This window comes from Hydra vulgaris, chromosome 14 (genome assembly GCF_038396675.1).
Source record: "Hydra vulgaris chromosome 14, alternate assembly HydraT2T_AEP".
NCBI classification, from domain to species: Eukaryota; Metazoa; Cnidaria; class Hydrozoa; order Anthoathecata; family Hydridae; genus Hydra; species Hydra vulgaris.
Window position 1 is genome coordinate 13,814,029 of NC_088933.1, and position 17,081 is coordinate 13,831,109.

The following is a 17,081-nucleotide window of genomic DNA, read 5'->3' on the forward strand; positions in this document are numbered from 1 at the left end:
AAAATAATCCAAAACATGATTAATAAATTTGTGTCAGGTAACACAGAAAAAATTAAAAACATGAAAATTAAAATAGAAAAAGAGGAAAAATAAATGTCTACAAAGAAAATAAAAAATCAATAATATTTAAAAATTATACTTCATTGAATTTCAAAGTGTAAAACCGTGGTCTTTGTTGTTTACCAATCGAAATCTTCCCCTCTCAGATATTTTTATATCTGAACATGCTTTTCAGCTCTATCATTTCCTAACCTATTTTTTAGTCTGCTCCACACAATACCAAATATAGAAAACACTTATTCTATGAACTAGTGTTTGCAGGACTATTATGAAACTATGATTGAAAAAATATTGCAAACCGTTCTAGTAGTGGTAAAAAAATTTTGATGCAACCATTGCTTTGTTTCTATTATACCCACCATCTTGAATTTTCCATAGACACAATAATGTCATTAAGCTTATCCAGTAAATTATCTGCTAAAATTTTTTTCAGGTTTAGAGGATCATACCAGGTTTCAAAAAATTTACAAACTTTTAATATTTTTTTCACAGAATTAAAGGGAAAGCTGCATATTAAAATTTGGAAACTTGCAAGTCAAAATCATCTTTTTGATCTAAGCATGTAGTTTTCTATAAACTTTTTTATATGGGGTTGATGTTGAACCACAGTAACTACTCCTAAAGTCACCAGAAATGCTTAATACTTCGAATGATTCTAGAGTAACTGGGCTAAATGATTAAAATATTTTACTATTTAAAAAATGTTAACTATTTATAATCACAAATGTCACGAATGTCACAAGATCGCTACTTATTCCTAGTTTTTGAGCTCCAAAAATGGTGAGAGACATATGGAGTACTTTAGCAAAAAAAATCAGGACAGGAACTATTTTGAAATTGAAATTTTCACCCCTGTTTATAATTCATTATATTTTTAATAAAGAAAATTCACAAAAAAAAAGAAAAGGTTTTTAGTTAAAGTTAATATTATGCATTAAATCTTCTGACTATGTTTTTGTTTTTACCAAATAAAAAACTTAATGTTAACTAATTAAGAAAACAAAACTTCAAATTTATGAAACAAAAATAACTAGAAAGTTAGTCTTTAGTTGCATTAAAAATAAACAAAAACTAAAGAAATAACTTTAAATTAATTTACTATTACTGAATAATCTAATTAAATAATTGATAAATAAATACTGAATAAGAAAAAAATTGTTTATAAGAATTAAGCAAAGTCAAACTTACCATGCTCATAATATCGTTAGCCAAGTCTCTAGCAAGGTCCGGAGATATAAAACAAGATAGACCAGCCATGGCTGCACCTGCATCATACTGATTAACACTGTTCATATCCTATAAATTAAAAAGAAAAGTTTAAACTTAAATAGTAAGGATATGATACAAATACATAATTTTTGAGAAATTTAAACTTATAAAAAGCTAGAATATAACATGTTTATCTGGTTCCAACTTAATTAAGTAAATTTTATCTTTTGCACTAAAATTATTTATTGATCTATTTCATTTTTTTTTATTATTAATGAACATTTAACAACATAAACTAATAATATATTAATGCTAAGTATTTTAGAAACAGATAATATGGATATTTTTAAGGTGTGCCATAAACAGGATTATAATTAGTGAACTTTAAAACACCTCAAAGATAGGGAGCAAATTTGGAACTTATACCTTAAAAATAAAAGAAAATCCATCTTTGAACCTGGGTCTAGTTTATTTTTATTAAAACTTGTCTTGGAAAAATCAGGCCACAGTTGATCACTATTCAAAAGTCCTATGTTAGTAATACCACGAAAACTTTGTGTTTGAGATTATCAAATCAAAGTTTTTTCCACCAACCATGCTCAGCTTCATAAACTTAATTTTCAAATATAAGTTTTTATGCGCAATAATTTTTTCAGCTTTTAAGGTATTAAACATTAAAACAAATAACTTAAAACAAATCTCTTGTAGTCTGTAAGACAAACTGCTCAATTTTGGAAATGAAATAATCATAATATTATTTGTCATTTCAAACAAGTTTTAATATCTAAATAAACATTTTTAGAGCAACTGAACTGTTTTAAGTGAATGTTTAGAATATCTAGAATTTTTGCTGAAATAATATATTTTTATAACATTTGTTATTATTTTATAAGCAAATTTTTGCAAAATTAAAAAAGTGAAACCTTCTTTATAAGATTTGTAGCCAGCATAAGCACATCTAAATCAGCATGAAAACTTTGTGAAGCTGTCATGTAAGCAATTCGCTAAAAGTTACAAAACAATATAAAAATTAGGAAATAAGGTAAATATAAAAACTAATGAAAAATTATAGTATAATATAATAATATCAATAATAACTAGTAAGAAACTTATTAAAACTTAAAAAAACTTAAATGAACTTAACTGTTAAATGAACTTAAAGTGTTAATTTGAATTTTAAAAATTTAACAAAGATAAATAGTCAAAATAAAATTATTTAAAGAAAATATTTACTTTGTGAGTAAACTTTTGTGAGCTCATAACTTCAATCATGTTAAAAGCAGCCCAGGTAATGTCATACCCCAACATTTGAATCTATAATTAACAAAGACTTGAATCTATAATTAACAAACATTTGAACTTATAATAAAAATATATATTAAAAAAACTTTTAAAAACATCATTTTCAAAATGGATTAAAAAGTAAATAATAAACTTTTTTCTTTGATCTTATGAACTTGTAACTAAGAATTGGTGTTACTGCATTAGTAGTTTGCAAAAAAGCTATTTTTTGATTATGCCATAAAAAATTGCTTTAATGGGAACCTAAAGTGTCGAGACAAGTTGTGTTCATTTTAAGGATAATGATTTAAAAAAACGTTTGGGCAGAATTTTTTTAAGTAAAACACAATAATAAATGTATACCAAGAAAAACAAACTTTGTTGTTTCACTCGAAGCTCGCCTTCTCCATGTTAGCCAATCTCTCAAAGTCTTTAAAATATACGCCACAATCTACAGACTTTATAATTTATTCAAGCGCGTTTAATTCCAAAGAGTTTTAGTAAATGACGTCATCGTAGATTTATTTTTTCTTTTAAATCAATAATATTTGATTTTGTTGAATTTGTTTTTTAAAATAAGCGTTTATTATCAATCGTATGACTTATAAATTTTATAAGAAGCTAAACAAAAGAATGTTTTTTTATAGAGCGTGCAAGTACCAAATAATTTTAAAATTTTTATGTTAAAATATAATAAAAATAATAAATACTCAAAAAGGATGTTGATCACCTTATATATTCTGAATTTTTTTTCTTTTTATGTAAACAAAATGAACTTTTTTTCTAAGCTGTTTATAACTATGACGTTTTTGTTCTCCTATCCAAATGACATTTTACAAATTCTTAAATTTTTAATTAATAAAGAATTTCGGTAAACAACATCATTTATTAGACATATTTGATGAATTCTTAAATTTTTAGTTAGAAAATATTTATAGATTTTACACTTAACAAATTTACAGACAGCTTTTTATTAATAACAGCAATAATTAATGTTTTATGGCAATAATTCAAAACAGATTGCGATTAAAATTGTCAATGTGTTGCAGCACGCGTTAAAAACATATTATATTTAATACTTCCCAATTTATGTGGCTGTCCTGATGGAAGAGTGTAGAGGGGTGTCTAGCCCCCCTACAAATTCTATTAGTCAGCAAAATTGGATTTACAGTTGGCAGTTGGCAAATAAATAAGTTTGTGGGCAAAAAATTTTTCGGCTTTAGTTAGCAAAAAAGATACGTTATCTCTCCCCCCCCCCTCCTTTAAAATCTCTTCGGTACGGCCCTGCCAATTTATTTTGTATTTGGCAAGTATTTTACATTAAAACCTATCTCTTAAAATTACAAATCAAAAAACTACCAAAACTGACAATAAAAAGTTTTTCATTAAACGATTTCAATTTTAAAATTTACTCGATAATGCTACATTTTTTTGCAATCTCGACCAATAATTATTTATTTTTAAAAATAAAATAAGCTATTACATGTTTTGTAAAACAATAAACTTAATAAATATATTCATTTATAATAAATAAATTTCAATAAGAATAAATTTCATTAAATATATTCTTGCATGATTAAATAAGAATTTCGAGAATACTTGTGCCCGATAAAAAGTTTAGCAAATAAATGTTGTTAATTAAAACTTTTCTAAGATTTTAAAGAACTCTTTTGCTACCAGCTGTTTTAACAAAAATCTTTTTTTTAAAACCTGCAACCGCACATTTTTTTGAACAAAATTTGGAAGGCATAACATTGACAACTAATTAAAATTTATTGTAAATCTCTTTAAATAACAAACTTTATATCAATAGAAAGCTAAACAAATGAACTTTTTAATTAAATAAGTTTTTAACACGCATCATTGAACAATAAAAAATGCAAAGTGCTTAAAACCATTTTATAAATAGTAATTAAAATATTAAGTCCAAAACAAAACTCATTTAATGTATAAAATGAATGTTTTTCAAGACGAAAAAAAAGACGCTTTTAATTACTTAGCTAAATACTTATACACTTCTACGAGTTAAATTTTACAGAGTAATGCTGCTTTATTTTAGAACTAAATTTAAAGAAGTATTTTTTAATCAATTACTCAAGGTTTTTTAACTTTGATTATTCAAGATTTTTTAACTTTTCAAGTAATAACTTTATAACACAATATGGCTCTTATTTGTTCTTGATTATGTAGAGAATTAATTAAACCTTAAGAACAAGAAGTGAAAATTTATGTACAAAACAAGATAAATTGTGAAGTATACTCAAAAGCTACTACCAGCGGCTTGCTATCAAAATTTGAAAAAATCAAAAGCCTCTGTCCGCAGCTTGCAGTAGTGTTAAATAACACAAAATAATTTTTTTAACAGAACCTTAATAAGGATAATAATCTTTTAATAACAATAAATATAACACAAAAAATAATTTATAGCAATAGACGAGCTTAAAATATCTGAAATATTTTATTTATATTTTTAATGTGAACTTCACAAAATTTAGAAAATAAAATAACTAAAGAAAAACTACAGTAATTTATGATAACTAAACAAATTCTTTAGTAGTCTATAATAATAATTTAAAAAATCTATAATTTGATAAAAAAAAAAAAAAATTTCAGATTTCTTATCGAAATTCTACAATGACGCCATTTACTAAAACTCTTTGGAATTAAACGCGCTTGAACAAATTATAAAGTCGGTAGATTGCGGCATATATTTTAAAGACTTTGAGAGATTGGCTAAAATGGAGACGGCAAGCTTCGAGTAAAACAACAAAGTTTGTATTTCTTGGTATACATTTATTATTTTGTGTACATACGCAAAGTCCATTGGACCAGAGAAAAAGTTTATTTTTCACTTTTTAGTCCATTTCAAATATGTTGTTTTAAAAAGCTATTTTAATATGTTTTATAACACTTAAAAACCTTTTTAAATGATTTCTGCGTTTCTCTGGTAATTTTTGTGAACAACTGAAACATTTTATTATAATTGAAGGGAAGATCTTCAAGTTCTTTAAAAGTTCTTTTTTTTAACTATTCAAAACTAAATTACTAAATTACTTTTTTTTAAGATAATTAAAATTCTAGCAGCCTATTACTTTTACAAATTTTAATTTTCAAAACTAATATTTGTTTTGTGCAGACAAGCTCATAAATAAATAAACTGACCAGACAATCAGCTAATAAAAGTGTTGTAAAATAGCATAATTTAGAAAATAGCATAATTAATTTAAATCAGCTGATTAAAAGGTAGCATAATTAATTTAAAAGCAATGTAATTAATTTAAAAAATAAACATAATTTGAAAAAAAATCAAGTTAATTTTGCATAACTCTTTGAACCCTAAACTTTGAAAGATAAACAAAAAAATCTGCTACACTAAGAAAAAGGTAATCCAAGAGATGTAGGGGGTACTTCCAGAGTCTAGGGTGAATTTGAATTCGAAGCTCTTGGTTATGATTAAAGTGTTCAACCACTTATCTACTATTGCATTAATCAATTTTTATTTTTTCATATAATTTTTATTTTTTTATTATGTCAAAAAACATTAAGAATAGTAAATACTTAAATTAAAACAAACAAAAGTGTTACATAAGAAAGTTTAAGAACTGCATTGGCTTTTAGTGCGATATTTTCTTGACGCAATTCTTGTTTTATTTCATCTAGACATTCGGTTATGTACTTTGACTGAAAAAAATAAATAAAGTATTTATTATAAATGACAATTTATGGTGTAACTTTATAAATAAAACTTCATCATGCACCATGTTTTCCAAAATCAAAACAGGGCAAAAAATCAATTGTTTAGCTAAAATAAGGAATCATATAAAGTAAGGAATCGTATAAAATAAGCAACCTTATAAAATAATTTCACAAAAAAAGATACCTCATTATTTTTGTTGTTTCTCAAACCACGAACAAAGTCATTTAAGTTCTTTTCAAACATTTTTAATTGTCCTTAATAATAAAAAGTTCATATTAAATAAAATTAAAAAAAAAAACATTGTAAAATTTTAAACATGACAACAATTATTTATTTTTATTTGATTTCATATCTATGTTTAGTTTCATAGAAATTTCCACATGCATGTTTAAAAAAAAAAAACCATTTTGGAAAAAGAAAAAAAGAAACCTAAATCACCCAAAATAAAAAAATTGATTTACTATTTGACTTTGTTTATTCTATGATTTTATTTCTTTTTAATTTACAACCACCAATCACTGGGTAAATGATGTGGGAATGGACGGAATGACGTGGGAACGGACACTAACATTAACTTTAAGTTTTATTTTTAATAGAGAGTTGAAAAAAAAAGGTAAAAGTTATATAGATGTTTTTTGTCCATTTACTGTTGTTTTTTGTATCAATTTGTATTACCTACGCTTTTAAAGCTTTATTTGACAAAAAAACCACAAAACTTTGAACTAAGATTCTTGTTCAATGAAGCTGCAGTATGTTTAAGTTTTACTTTTTTCTAAATATGACACCAATTTATATGAAACAAGTTGTAAATCAAACTGAGATATTCACTGGGATGCAAGAAACAATCAAAATTTACAATAAAAGTTTAAACAAAAACTCAGATCATTAAAAATCCTAAAACAAAGTATAACCAAATTAGATCTAGAATTTGGATCCTTGATCAAAGATCATAAAAAAATCAGAAGATCCTTATCAAAGTTACCAAATTCACCTTTCCAAATCATTTAAAATCAATCAAAGTATAAAACAAAAATTATTCATAAAAATTTTTTTAAATTGTGATCCTGTTGATGAAATAGAAGGTTTGCATAAATATAGAAAAATAATATTAAAAAAATTAGATATTAAAGAAAAAAAGCGAAACAAAAGCACAACCACTTTTCTTTTTTTTTTTTTTTTTTCTTTTTTTCTTTTCTTTCAAATTTCAAAAACTATTGTGAAATAAATCAATAAAACAAAGTAATAAATTGTTAAAATAGAATATTTGAAAAAGATTTTCTATTTTAAAAAACAATAAAATATTTTTAATAACTAAAAATAGACAAGTTATTGCAAAACCAAGTATTTTTTAACTTTCTCATAACTTTAATGGCTTCTTGATAAAAAAAATATATTAAGAAACAAATCAAAATGTAAAAACACCAGCAAAAAAATTTAAAACAATTATAAATCAAATAACAAAAGAAAATAATAAACAAAAAAATACATAACAATAAGCTAAAAAGAAAAAAAAAAAAAAAACTAAAAATCAAACAAAAATAATACTTCAGATAAACAGATAAAATGTTTTAAACAATGGGTAATAAAATCGAAAGAAAAAAAAATATGTATAAAAAAAAAACAACATTAAAAAAATCCAATTAATAAAAGTGCTATTTAATTTAAAATGAGGTCTACGAATTTAATTAGACTAAATAACTAATATCTTTATTTTAAATGACATCATTATAATATAAGTGACTCCTTTATATTATAAAAACCTATAGCCATTAATAAATTATTTAATATTAATTTCACAGTAAATGAACAGCAGCTTCTTTTATGATTGTAGCACTGGATATAATATCTTCTTCAGATAATTTCGAATTAATGCAAATACGAATACTAAAGGAAAAACTTTTTTCTTTTAACTTTTATTTCAGAATATTTTTTAAATAGCTTTACAAAAAGACAATGAAAATAACAATGATGATGATGGCAATAAGAATGATAACTTGTTTAAAAAACTGACCTTGGTTCAGGTTGAAAAAGCTCCATATCTTTTAAATAACGTGCCACAGTTATTGATACATTCTTTTGTAAACACTTAACACAAATATCAACAAAAATTAATAACCTTAATTAAAAACAATAAAACAATAAAAAAAACTAATAACAATAATTAATAAAGTAAGAACCTTAAATAATACAAACAATTTCAACTTTTATATTTTAAGATGATATTTTTTAACCTATACAAAAAGTACTACCAGTTCAACAATGGCTTCAAGTTTTTCTTCTTTCTCATTGTTAGTCAGTCTCTTGCTGGAATCCTCAATCAAACGCAAATGTATAACTGGTGAGAAATCTTCTCCTTCTATTTTGAGACCGTGTAACCTAACAAATATATTAAATATACAAATTACTATTTATTTTTTGAAGTTCTAAAAAGTTATAAACAAAATAAATTCTACATTATATAATATAGTACATTATAAAATATTTATTTCTTATTATTTTACAAATATATATTTTACAAATATATAAATAAATAAAGACTTAATAAATAAAGGATTAGTAATGAATTAATAATTAAATAGAACACATAAAGTTTCTTCTAGAATAAATAAAGTTGATTCTAGATCACATAAAGTTTTTTCTAGAACACATAAAATTTCTTCAAGAACATCAAAAATGATTTCTTTATACCTTTTATTTTTCATAATTTCAGAATTGATACATAAAAAAGTAAAAAATTCAACAACTTTTTAATCTCAACCAATAAGTTTATAGTAGGATTGTTAAAAAATGTTTTTAGTAAAATTTATTTCTGTTTAGTTATTATTTAATCTAAGATTACATTAAGGAACAAAAAAAGTAAAATTTTAAAAAACTTTATAATGCCAAACTATGACCTTTAGCAAAACTAATTGCACTTGTGATTTTATTTGTTTGTAACACAAACTCAATTTGTTTGCAACATAAACTAAATTTTTTTCAAAATGAAGATTTTGAAATCATCATTTTGTTTTCAAAAATACCAGAGAACATTTAAGCTTATACATTTTTAAACAGAAGATTAAACCAACATCATAATAAAGGATTTTTAATATATGTAGATTTTTGCAAATTGTTCCTTGAAGCTCATCATTAGAACCAAATAATACAAAGTTTTTGTATGCCAACTCTTTACAAAAAACTAGAAGCAGTCAGTGTCAAATTTCACAAATCAATTTGGTGAGAAAGATAAGCAGAGAGGTAGATAAACCATAAATGCTCAGTTTAATTATAAGCTGCTTTTTCCAGGATCCAGGATTTTACTTTATAGAAGAAGTAAGAAGGCAATATGAAGCTGCTTAAAAAAGGCAACTACTAATTTATTGGAACAAATGTTAAGGAACAACTTTTCAGTAACTTCCAACTCTAATTAGTGGTTGCTTGCAGCCTTGTTGGAAGCGAAGATGTTTAAAAAAAAAAAATTATTTAATAGCCCCCATTAAAAAAATCAAAAAATTTTACTTTGCATATTCTTCAATATTTTTTTTACATTGAGATCAGCATTATTAAAATATTAAAAATATAGGTAGTAAGGCCTATTTATCATGAGCTAAAACTAGATACTCAGTAATAAAATATAGGTAGTGCTATAAATATAAAGAAAAAATCATCATGAGTTCAAACATACATAGATACTCAGTATTATACTATCATGAGCTCAAACATACATAAATACTTAGTATTATATTAATAAGTGAACCAGAGAGAAAAAAAATTCAATATAAAAAAATTGTTTATGATTTTGATCTTACCCTTGGAGCTCTTGTCTGAATCTCTGAGAATTTTCACGCAATATAGAAAACATAGCTAAATAAAACACATATTTTTATTTCAACAATACAATAAGTTATGATTGTATTATCCATTATCTCTTAATTTAATATAAAATTAATTAAAATGCAGCATAAAAATAACAACAATAAGAAATTATAAAAATTATAATAAGAATTATAAAATAATTATTATATTTTTTTAAATTAAACTATGAAATATTTTGACAATATAAAAGAATTTTTTGAGTTTATTGTTATATAAGGAATAAATAAAAATAATGATTTTTTTTAACAGCTATGGTTCCACACTTGTGTGGCTTAAATGAGTTTCCATAATTTTTCATCAATCAAGATTTTCTTATTTGAAAATGCATTATGGGAAAGCAGATGCAATAATATATGCGATGATGTGATAAATATAATGATGACCAATTTTAACATCAATGGAAATTAAAAAAAACTCAATTAATGATCAATTGTATACAATACAGAAATGTATCAACTAAAGAAACTTATTCTAAACTTGATGCTGATTTTCTGTATAAAATAAAACTTGTAACTAATGCAATCAAAACTCTCAACTATCAACTCTGTCTTCAACTCTTTGATGTTATTCCTTATCTTGTTATTTACTCTTTGCTTTCATTTATTTAAGTTACTTTCAGTTACTTATATACATTAAGTCATTAATAAATATTGAAAAATATAAATTAATAAATAAGTAATACATATTCCTTTATACATTACTTATTAAACATTATATATATATATATATATATATATATATATATATATATATATATATATATATATATATATATATATAAATAATAAGAATAATAGTAATAATAACAGCCCAAAAAACGCTTAACAGGCAATAATTAATACTCTGTAAAAAACATAATAAATAAAGAGTTGTAACAAGGCTTAAAATGAAAATTAGTTAAACGCCAGTTAAGATCTCTTAGGGTTAGAAACATGTGCTGAATATAAAGTCTTATTGTTCTTTTAGACAAGACTTATAAAATAATAATTTAAGAGTAAAAATTTAAGTAAGAACGAATTGCATCAGTAACTTAGTTTCCATTTGAATAGTGTCAGATCTCCCGATGGCTGCGCATTTCTAATCAGGTTGTTGTGTTCACAAGATTCATTTTATTTCAACTAAAGATCGATTTTGTTTTTTGTAACCTAAGTTTACAAGCAATCTACTACAAGCAACAACAAGCAATCAACTTTTATATAATACATATACATTATTATATTTTAAATTAATTGCAGTGACAAAAAAAACGCTAAAATTTCAGTGTTGAAAAACTGGAACAGAAACAAACAAAGATGGCTTAGGATAAAATAAACATGAATGAGATAAAAATTATAATTTCTTAAGTCAAAAAAATCACTGAAAGGTTACTTACTACTAGGTTACTTACTAATAAAAAGTTTGCTCCGATACTGCAACACACTATAGAGTTTGTATTGTTTGTAAGCAACAAGAAATGTATAGAAACACAAGACAGAACACACAATATTTTTTGGTTTTGAGTGTAGAAAAACTTTTAATAAATACAGAATAGTAGTAAAAAAGAGATTGAAATAAACAGTGATAAAAAGATAAAATCAAGCTCAGAAAATTATCTCCACTTCTAACAGCATAAAGCTTTTTAACAGATGCTTTCTAACAGCCCAATAGATGCATTCTAACAGCCCAATAGACGCATTCTAACAGCTCAAGATGCCTCTAACAATATAATTAAAGGAAACCACATTTATAATAAGGACAAATACACATTTGTCTAGAGTGTAAAACATAGGTTCGATGATGTCCAGCATCTAGAAAAAAAGAGACGATAATCAGATGAATGTACGGTTTGACTCAAAAAAATAATAAACTAGAAAAAGTGAGTGTGTCTGAAAGAGTTTATTGTTGCTGCTGTTAAGAAAGATTATGGTGCTTTGAACCTGTAGAGCATAAAAATGCAGATGGTTCAGTATAAGCATGTAGAGGGTTAGCATGTTCAGCAAAAAAGATTAAAGGTAAGCATGTTGAAACAACATTATTAGGCCAACCTGTGTAAGAAAAAAACAAGATGCTAAATCAATGATGATGATAATGATGAGGTTTATAGTTTTACAGTTTTATAATTTTTGATGATCTTCTTCAAAAAAAAATTTGCTCTCTTTAGCATAACTATTAATTAACACTTTATAAAATACAAACAAAATAACAAAACCATAAAAAAATTATAATATAACATAATAACAATAACAGTTTCTGAAGTATAATATTAATAAAACTATTTTTAAAAATATTTGTTAGTAATTTTAATTTTACAGATAATAATTTTTGTTTCAAAGTTTTTTGTTTTAAAAAAACTATTATTTTAAAAAAGATCTCACCAGGGTTTTTCTCCATGATTGTTAACCCAGTTTCTGCTGCCACTGCTAATAACGGTGGTAATGAAGCTGAGAAACAATACCCTTGCCCAGATAATCGCTAAAAAATTATTATTATAAAATGGTTTTTTTTTAATTAAAATTATAATATAGAAATCAAATTTTGATACAATGCAAACTAAAATACCAAATATTAATATTATGTATAATGTTAATATTTGAAGGTGCACTTTCTTATCATTTTAAAATTTCTACTTCTTTTTTTTTTAATAACATAACAATATAACAGGTGAACAGTAAAACTTGAGATTTTTTTAAGGGTTTTTATTTTTGAATTTTTTTTTGTACAGTGATTCATTTATTGTTTCTATTTTAGAGCCCACTCTCTGTAGCTGCTGCTGGCAAAGTTTTATGAAAATATTCTTACTATTTTGTAATCTACATCGAAATGAAGCATGAAAGTTTGATTGATCGTGTATACAGGTATTGTGATTTGCATTTCAAGGAAGGTAGAAAAGTCGTTGTGGATCATTTTTTGAAAGAAAATCACCCAAGAGCAAGCATTTACAGATACATTTCAATGTGGGAAAAAGGCAAATCAAAACTTCGTGTTAGTTCTGGTCGAAAAGCTAAAATAATGACTAAAACCAATATTATCAAGTTGAAAAGCATGATTGATGATTGTTCTGGCATTATCACCCAACAAATTGCTTGAAAGCTCAAGTGCAGCCAATCTCACATTGTGTATACAATTCAGCAACACACAAATATTGTTTACCGAAAAAAAACATTCCAGCCCGTACTCCTGAGCAAGTGTCCAAGTTACAAACATGTTGTGGCAGATTGTGTAGAAAATTTTATGGGTGTGATTTCATAATTGATGATGAATCATACTTTAAATTTTCTTACTCTGATAAGAACTCAAACGTTGGGTATTGGTCAAGCAATCCAAAAGAAGTTTTTTGTGATATGAAATACAAGTCCAAGGCAAAGTTTGAAAAGAAAATGCTTGTATGGTTAGCAATTTCACCTCCAGGCATCTCAACACCCTATTTTGTTCCTTTGGGCCTTGCTGTCAAACAAAATGTGTATTTGAAAGAGTGAATTATCAGCAGACTGATGCCTTTTATTAAAAAACATCATCCTGAGGGTAATTTTATGTTTTGGCCTGACTTGGCTTCGGCCCATTATGCTAAATCAGTGACAAGCTACTTGATCTCAAAAAACATCATTTTTGTACAAAAAGCCGATAATCCTCCTGCAGTGTCTGAACTTCATCCAGTTGAGAACTTTTGGTCAATTTTGAAGGGACTGGTTTATAAGAACAATTGGCAGGCTATTTCAGTTGATGAATTAAAACAACGGATTAAGTATTGTTTGAAGAAAGTAGATGTAAATGCTGTACAAAATGTGTGGAGGGGTGTATCAAAAGCTTGATTTTGTAAGACGAAACAGCGAAACAAGTCTATTGCAACTTCAAAAATAAAATATTTGATTATAAATCTATGAGCTATTTTTTATTTTATCAAAAAATATTGATCAACTGCAAAGATAGAGCGTTTCAAAAAAAATCTCAAATTTTACTGTTCACCCATTAACATAACAACATAATGTAAACATACTTTATACACCATAATAAACACTGATTATATGTTTTTACTATATATTGATTCATTGTGTATAAAATTTTTGTGCCATTTTCTAATTATCATGGTTATATAACAATTTTAATGAAGCCATTATACCTGGTGATCAACAACAAATGATGAACCAGCACAAAAACCACCAACTGAACCTAACGATGTTTCTAATGATACGGTAATTAAATCAATTTCTGACAACTAAAACAAGATATTCAAAAATGTTTAACTTTATTGTTAAATAATTTTAGTGATTTAAAATAATTTTAAATCACAATAAACAATGAAGTTAAAAAAAAATTTTGAACACAAAAGAATAAAAATACTTACAGGTATATTAAAATGGTCAGTAACACCTTTACCACGTGCTCCCAAAACACCAAATGAAAATGATTCATCAATAAAAACTCTTACTTTGTACTTGTTTTTGAGTTCTATCTGAAAACAAAAATAAGTAATTCAACAAATGCAGTAAAATTCTGAAATAAAATAACATTAAGTATTTTATACTAGTTTTGATTAAATATTCATTTTACAAATTTTATACTAATTTTGGTAGAGGAACAATGTCGCCATAATTTGCATATATCCCTTCAACAACTAAAAATCGTCTTGTTACAGCAGCTTTTTTTGGATTCTATAAAAGGAAAGTTACTACCACTCAAATACTACTACTCAACTAACTTTACAAATAAAAATCTCTTGACAAAATCCAAATAAAAAAGAAGATAAATAAATTTCAGTAAAACCTTAATATCTTTTTCATGCTGTTCCTTCAGTTTGCGTTCAAGGTCTTCCATATCATTGTGGTCAAACCAGTATACACGACTTCTGGATGCAACTATTCCTTTTTGTATAGCAAAACTAACTCCTTTGTCACTATTAAAAAACACAGAAAAATTGAAATCTTGATATTTTTGAAGTTGCTATTATTAAAACATTCTTTAAATACAGAAATCAGTTTTTGTTAGAGAAGGGTTTTATGTTTTGGCCACATTATATCTTGCTACTTCATTTAATTCCATAATTCATTTTATATTGACTAAATTATTATCTAAAAAAATTAAATTTAACATAATTACTACTTAAAAATTTTCAATATATACAATAAATAACAACAATATTAATGACTAATAATACAAAATCCATAAAACAAAATTTAGAACGATGTTAGTTGATTTATGTTTGGATAGCTGTCAGGTTTAACTTCTTTGTTCCTTCACCCCCCTCCCCCTCATCTTTTATTAAAAAATTACACAGCATTTTATAAAAAATTTTTCGCAATCTAGCAACATTTTTATAAATGTTGAAATAATTCAAAAATTTTAAAAAGTTTCAAAATATACCAAAATATAACATCTGTTCTTTTAGAATAAGCTGGGATTGCACTTGACACTGTTGAAAAACCATATGAATACAAAATGGCTTCCTCTGTTTCTAGAAAATCAGCGATTTTTTTTTCCAAGTTTAGATGCACATCTGAAACACAATAAAAAGATAAATAATAGTAATAATAGTAATAATAATAATAAAACTAAAACATGCATATCTCAGTGTATAATTTATGAACTTTAAAAAACATGTTTTTATTTTAGATTATTAATTGACTATTTAAATCACTACTTTTTGAAATGATGTCATTTTCTCCAATAATGAGCGTGTTTTACAATTTATATAAGAACTTGCAAAATTTTACCCATTTATAAAATGATTTTGAATGTAGTTACTACAAGTAGTTAACAATCAGGGTTGATATTTGACCAAGGCCAGGGCTGGGTTTGATAAAATATAGCCGGGGCTGGGTTTGTGACCGGGGCCGCATAAACACTTATACATCCTAAAGTGACATTTTTAATTCAAAACTCATGTTATATTTTGTATATATATCCATATACAAACATAATTATGATCAACATGATCATCATCATCATCATCATCATCACCATCATCATCGTCATCATCACCATCATCATCATCATCATCGTCATCATCGTTTTCATCTTCTTCTCTTTTGGTGAATACTATACCATATAAATACTAAAGTTTATATAAATATGAAAGGGTATTTTATGCAAGCATCTAAATAAATAGATAACATATATGTTTATATCCATAATATGTATCCATAAAGCACATCTCAGAAGCTTTTATTCCTTCTAAAAGTTTGGGAGCTTTTATTCCTACTCTTCAATTTTAAATCAAACCTCATTCAACATATTATTCACCATCTTGAGCAGTTGTTTTATTAATCATTTATTTTTAATATCTTTTTAACAAGAACATCTCTCAAATGTATATTTATGACATATATATTATAATAAATGTAATATTCTTCTTGCAATATTACATATATTATAATATATATGTAATATTCCAAGAAGCCAATGTAAAAAGGTCCCATCTGATGTTAAGCTCTGTTATTCTTAGTTTACTAAATTTTGCATCTTATATCAGATGTTAGGTTCTAGAGACTTTTGGTTAGTCTTCAAAAATGTCATTAACTAAAGTAAGTCTAACATTTAATCTTATTAATTATATAATATTTAATAATATTTAATTTTTAAAAAGTGCTAAATAAGTGATTCCAATTTTTTATAACTCTAGAAAACACTTTGACCTCTCCATTTATCCTATGATTAGTCTTCACTCTGTTATTATTTGCTTTAAATAAAGGTTTTGAGATAATTAAATTATTTCTTTCTAACTGCAGTATTCAAGTTATTCTTGAAGGCCTACACTTTTCTTTATTTCAAGTAACTTTAAGGGCAGGCTTGGCCAGGAAGGCGTGCGATCGCACGCCTGTTTATGACCACGCAAATAATATTTTCTTTTGACGATTTGACCACGGTTTTTAACATTTCAAAAATGCGATGAAAAAAATTGTTTTTAATTACGTTAGAAATAAATAACTGCTACACTTTTAACTTTATTAACGTTTTTATATTAGCAAAACGCTTTTAAATAAACTAAAAAATTATTGTTAATGAT

The 17,081-nt window shown here is 25.1% G+C and overlaps 2 protein-coding genes across 5 annotated transcripts in view; both read right to left on the bottom strand.

Moving 5' to 3' along the window:
- Positions 1-7,022, bottom strand: part of LOC100204404 (AP-3 complex subunit delta-1) — a 78,699-nt gene extending 71,677 nt beyond the window's left edge. For 2 of the 4 annotated variants that reach the window (XM_065818311.1, XM_065818309.1), the window contains exons 1-5: positions 6,431-6,520; positions 6,136-6,231; positions 2,503-2,583; positions 2,193-2,273; positions 1,249-1,356 (exon numbers count right to left, since the gene is read on the bottom strand). In XM_065818311.1, coding sequence (XP_065674383.1) covers positions 1,249-1,356; positions 2,193-2,273; positions 2,503-2,583; positions 6,136-6,231; positions 6,431-6,490 — 426 coding nt within the window. In that variant the 5' untranslated portion in view covers positions 6,491-6,520. Of the gene's footprint in view, positions 1-1,248; positions 1,357-2,192; positions 2,274-2,502; positions 2,584-6,135; positions 6,232-6,430; positions 6,525-6,922 lie in introns of those variants that run through there. The other 2 variants (XM_065818308.1, XM_065818310.1) reach the window with 2 other exon arrangements.
- Positions 7,023-7,405: 383 nt separating this feature from the next.
- Positions 7,406-17,081, bottom strand: part of LOC100207971 (serine palmitoyltransferase 1) — a 42,188-nt gene continuing 32,512 nt past the window's right edge. Inside the window, exons 6-15 of the mRNA XM_065818312.1 lie at positions 15,440-15,572; positions 14,843-14,972; positions 14,641-14,730; positions 14,424-14,531; positions 14,199-14,294; positions 12,457-12,553; positions 10,036-10,090; positions 8,497-8,623; positions 8,259-8,332; positions 7,406-8,131 (exon numbers count right to left, since the gene is read on the bottom strand). Of these exons, the coding sequence (XP_065674384.1) occupies positions 8,041-8,131; positions 8,259-8,332; positions 8,497-8,623; positions 10,036-10,090; positions 12,457-12,553; positions 14,199-14,294; positions 14,424-14,531; positions 14,641-14,730; positions 14,843-14,972; positions 15,440-15,572 (1,001 nt within the window). The 3' untranslated portion in view covers positions 7,406-8,040. The remainder of the gene's footprint in view (positions 8,132-8,258; positions 8,333-8,496; positions 8,624-10,035; positions 10,091-12,456; positions 12,554-14,198; positions 14,295-14,423; positions 14,532-14,640; positions 14,731-14,842; positions 14,973-15,439; positions 15,573-17,081) is intronic.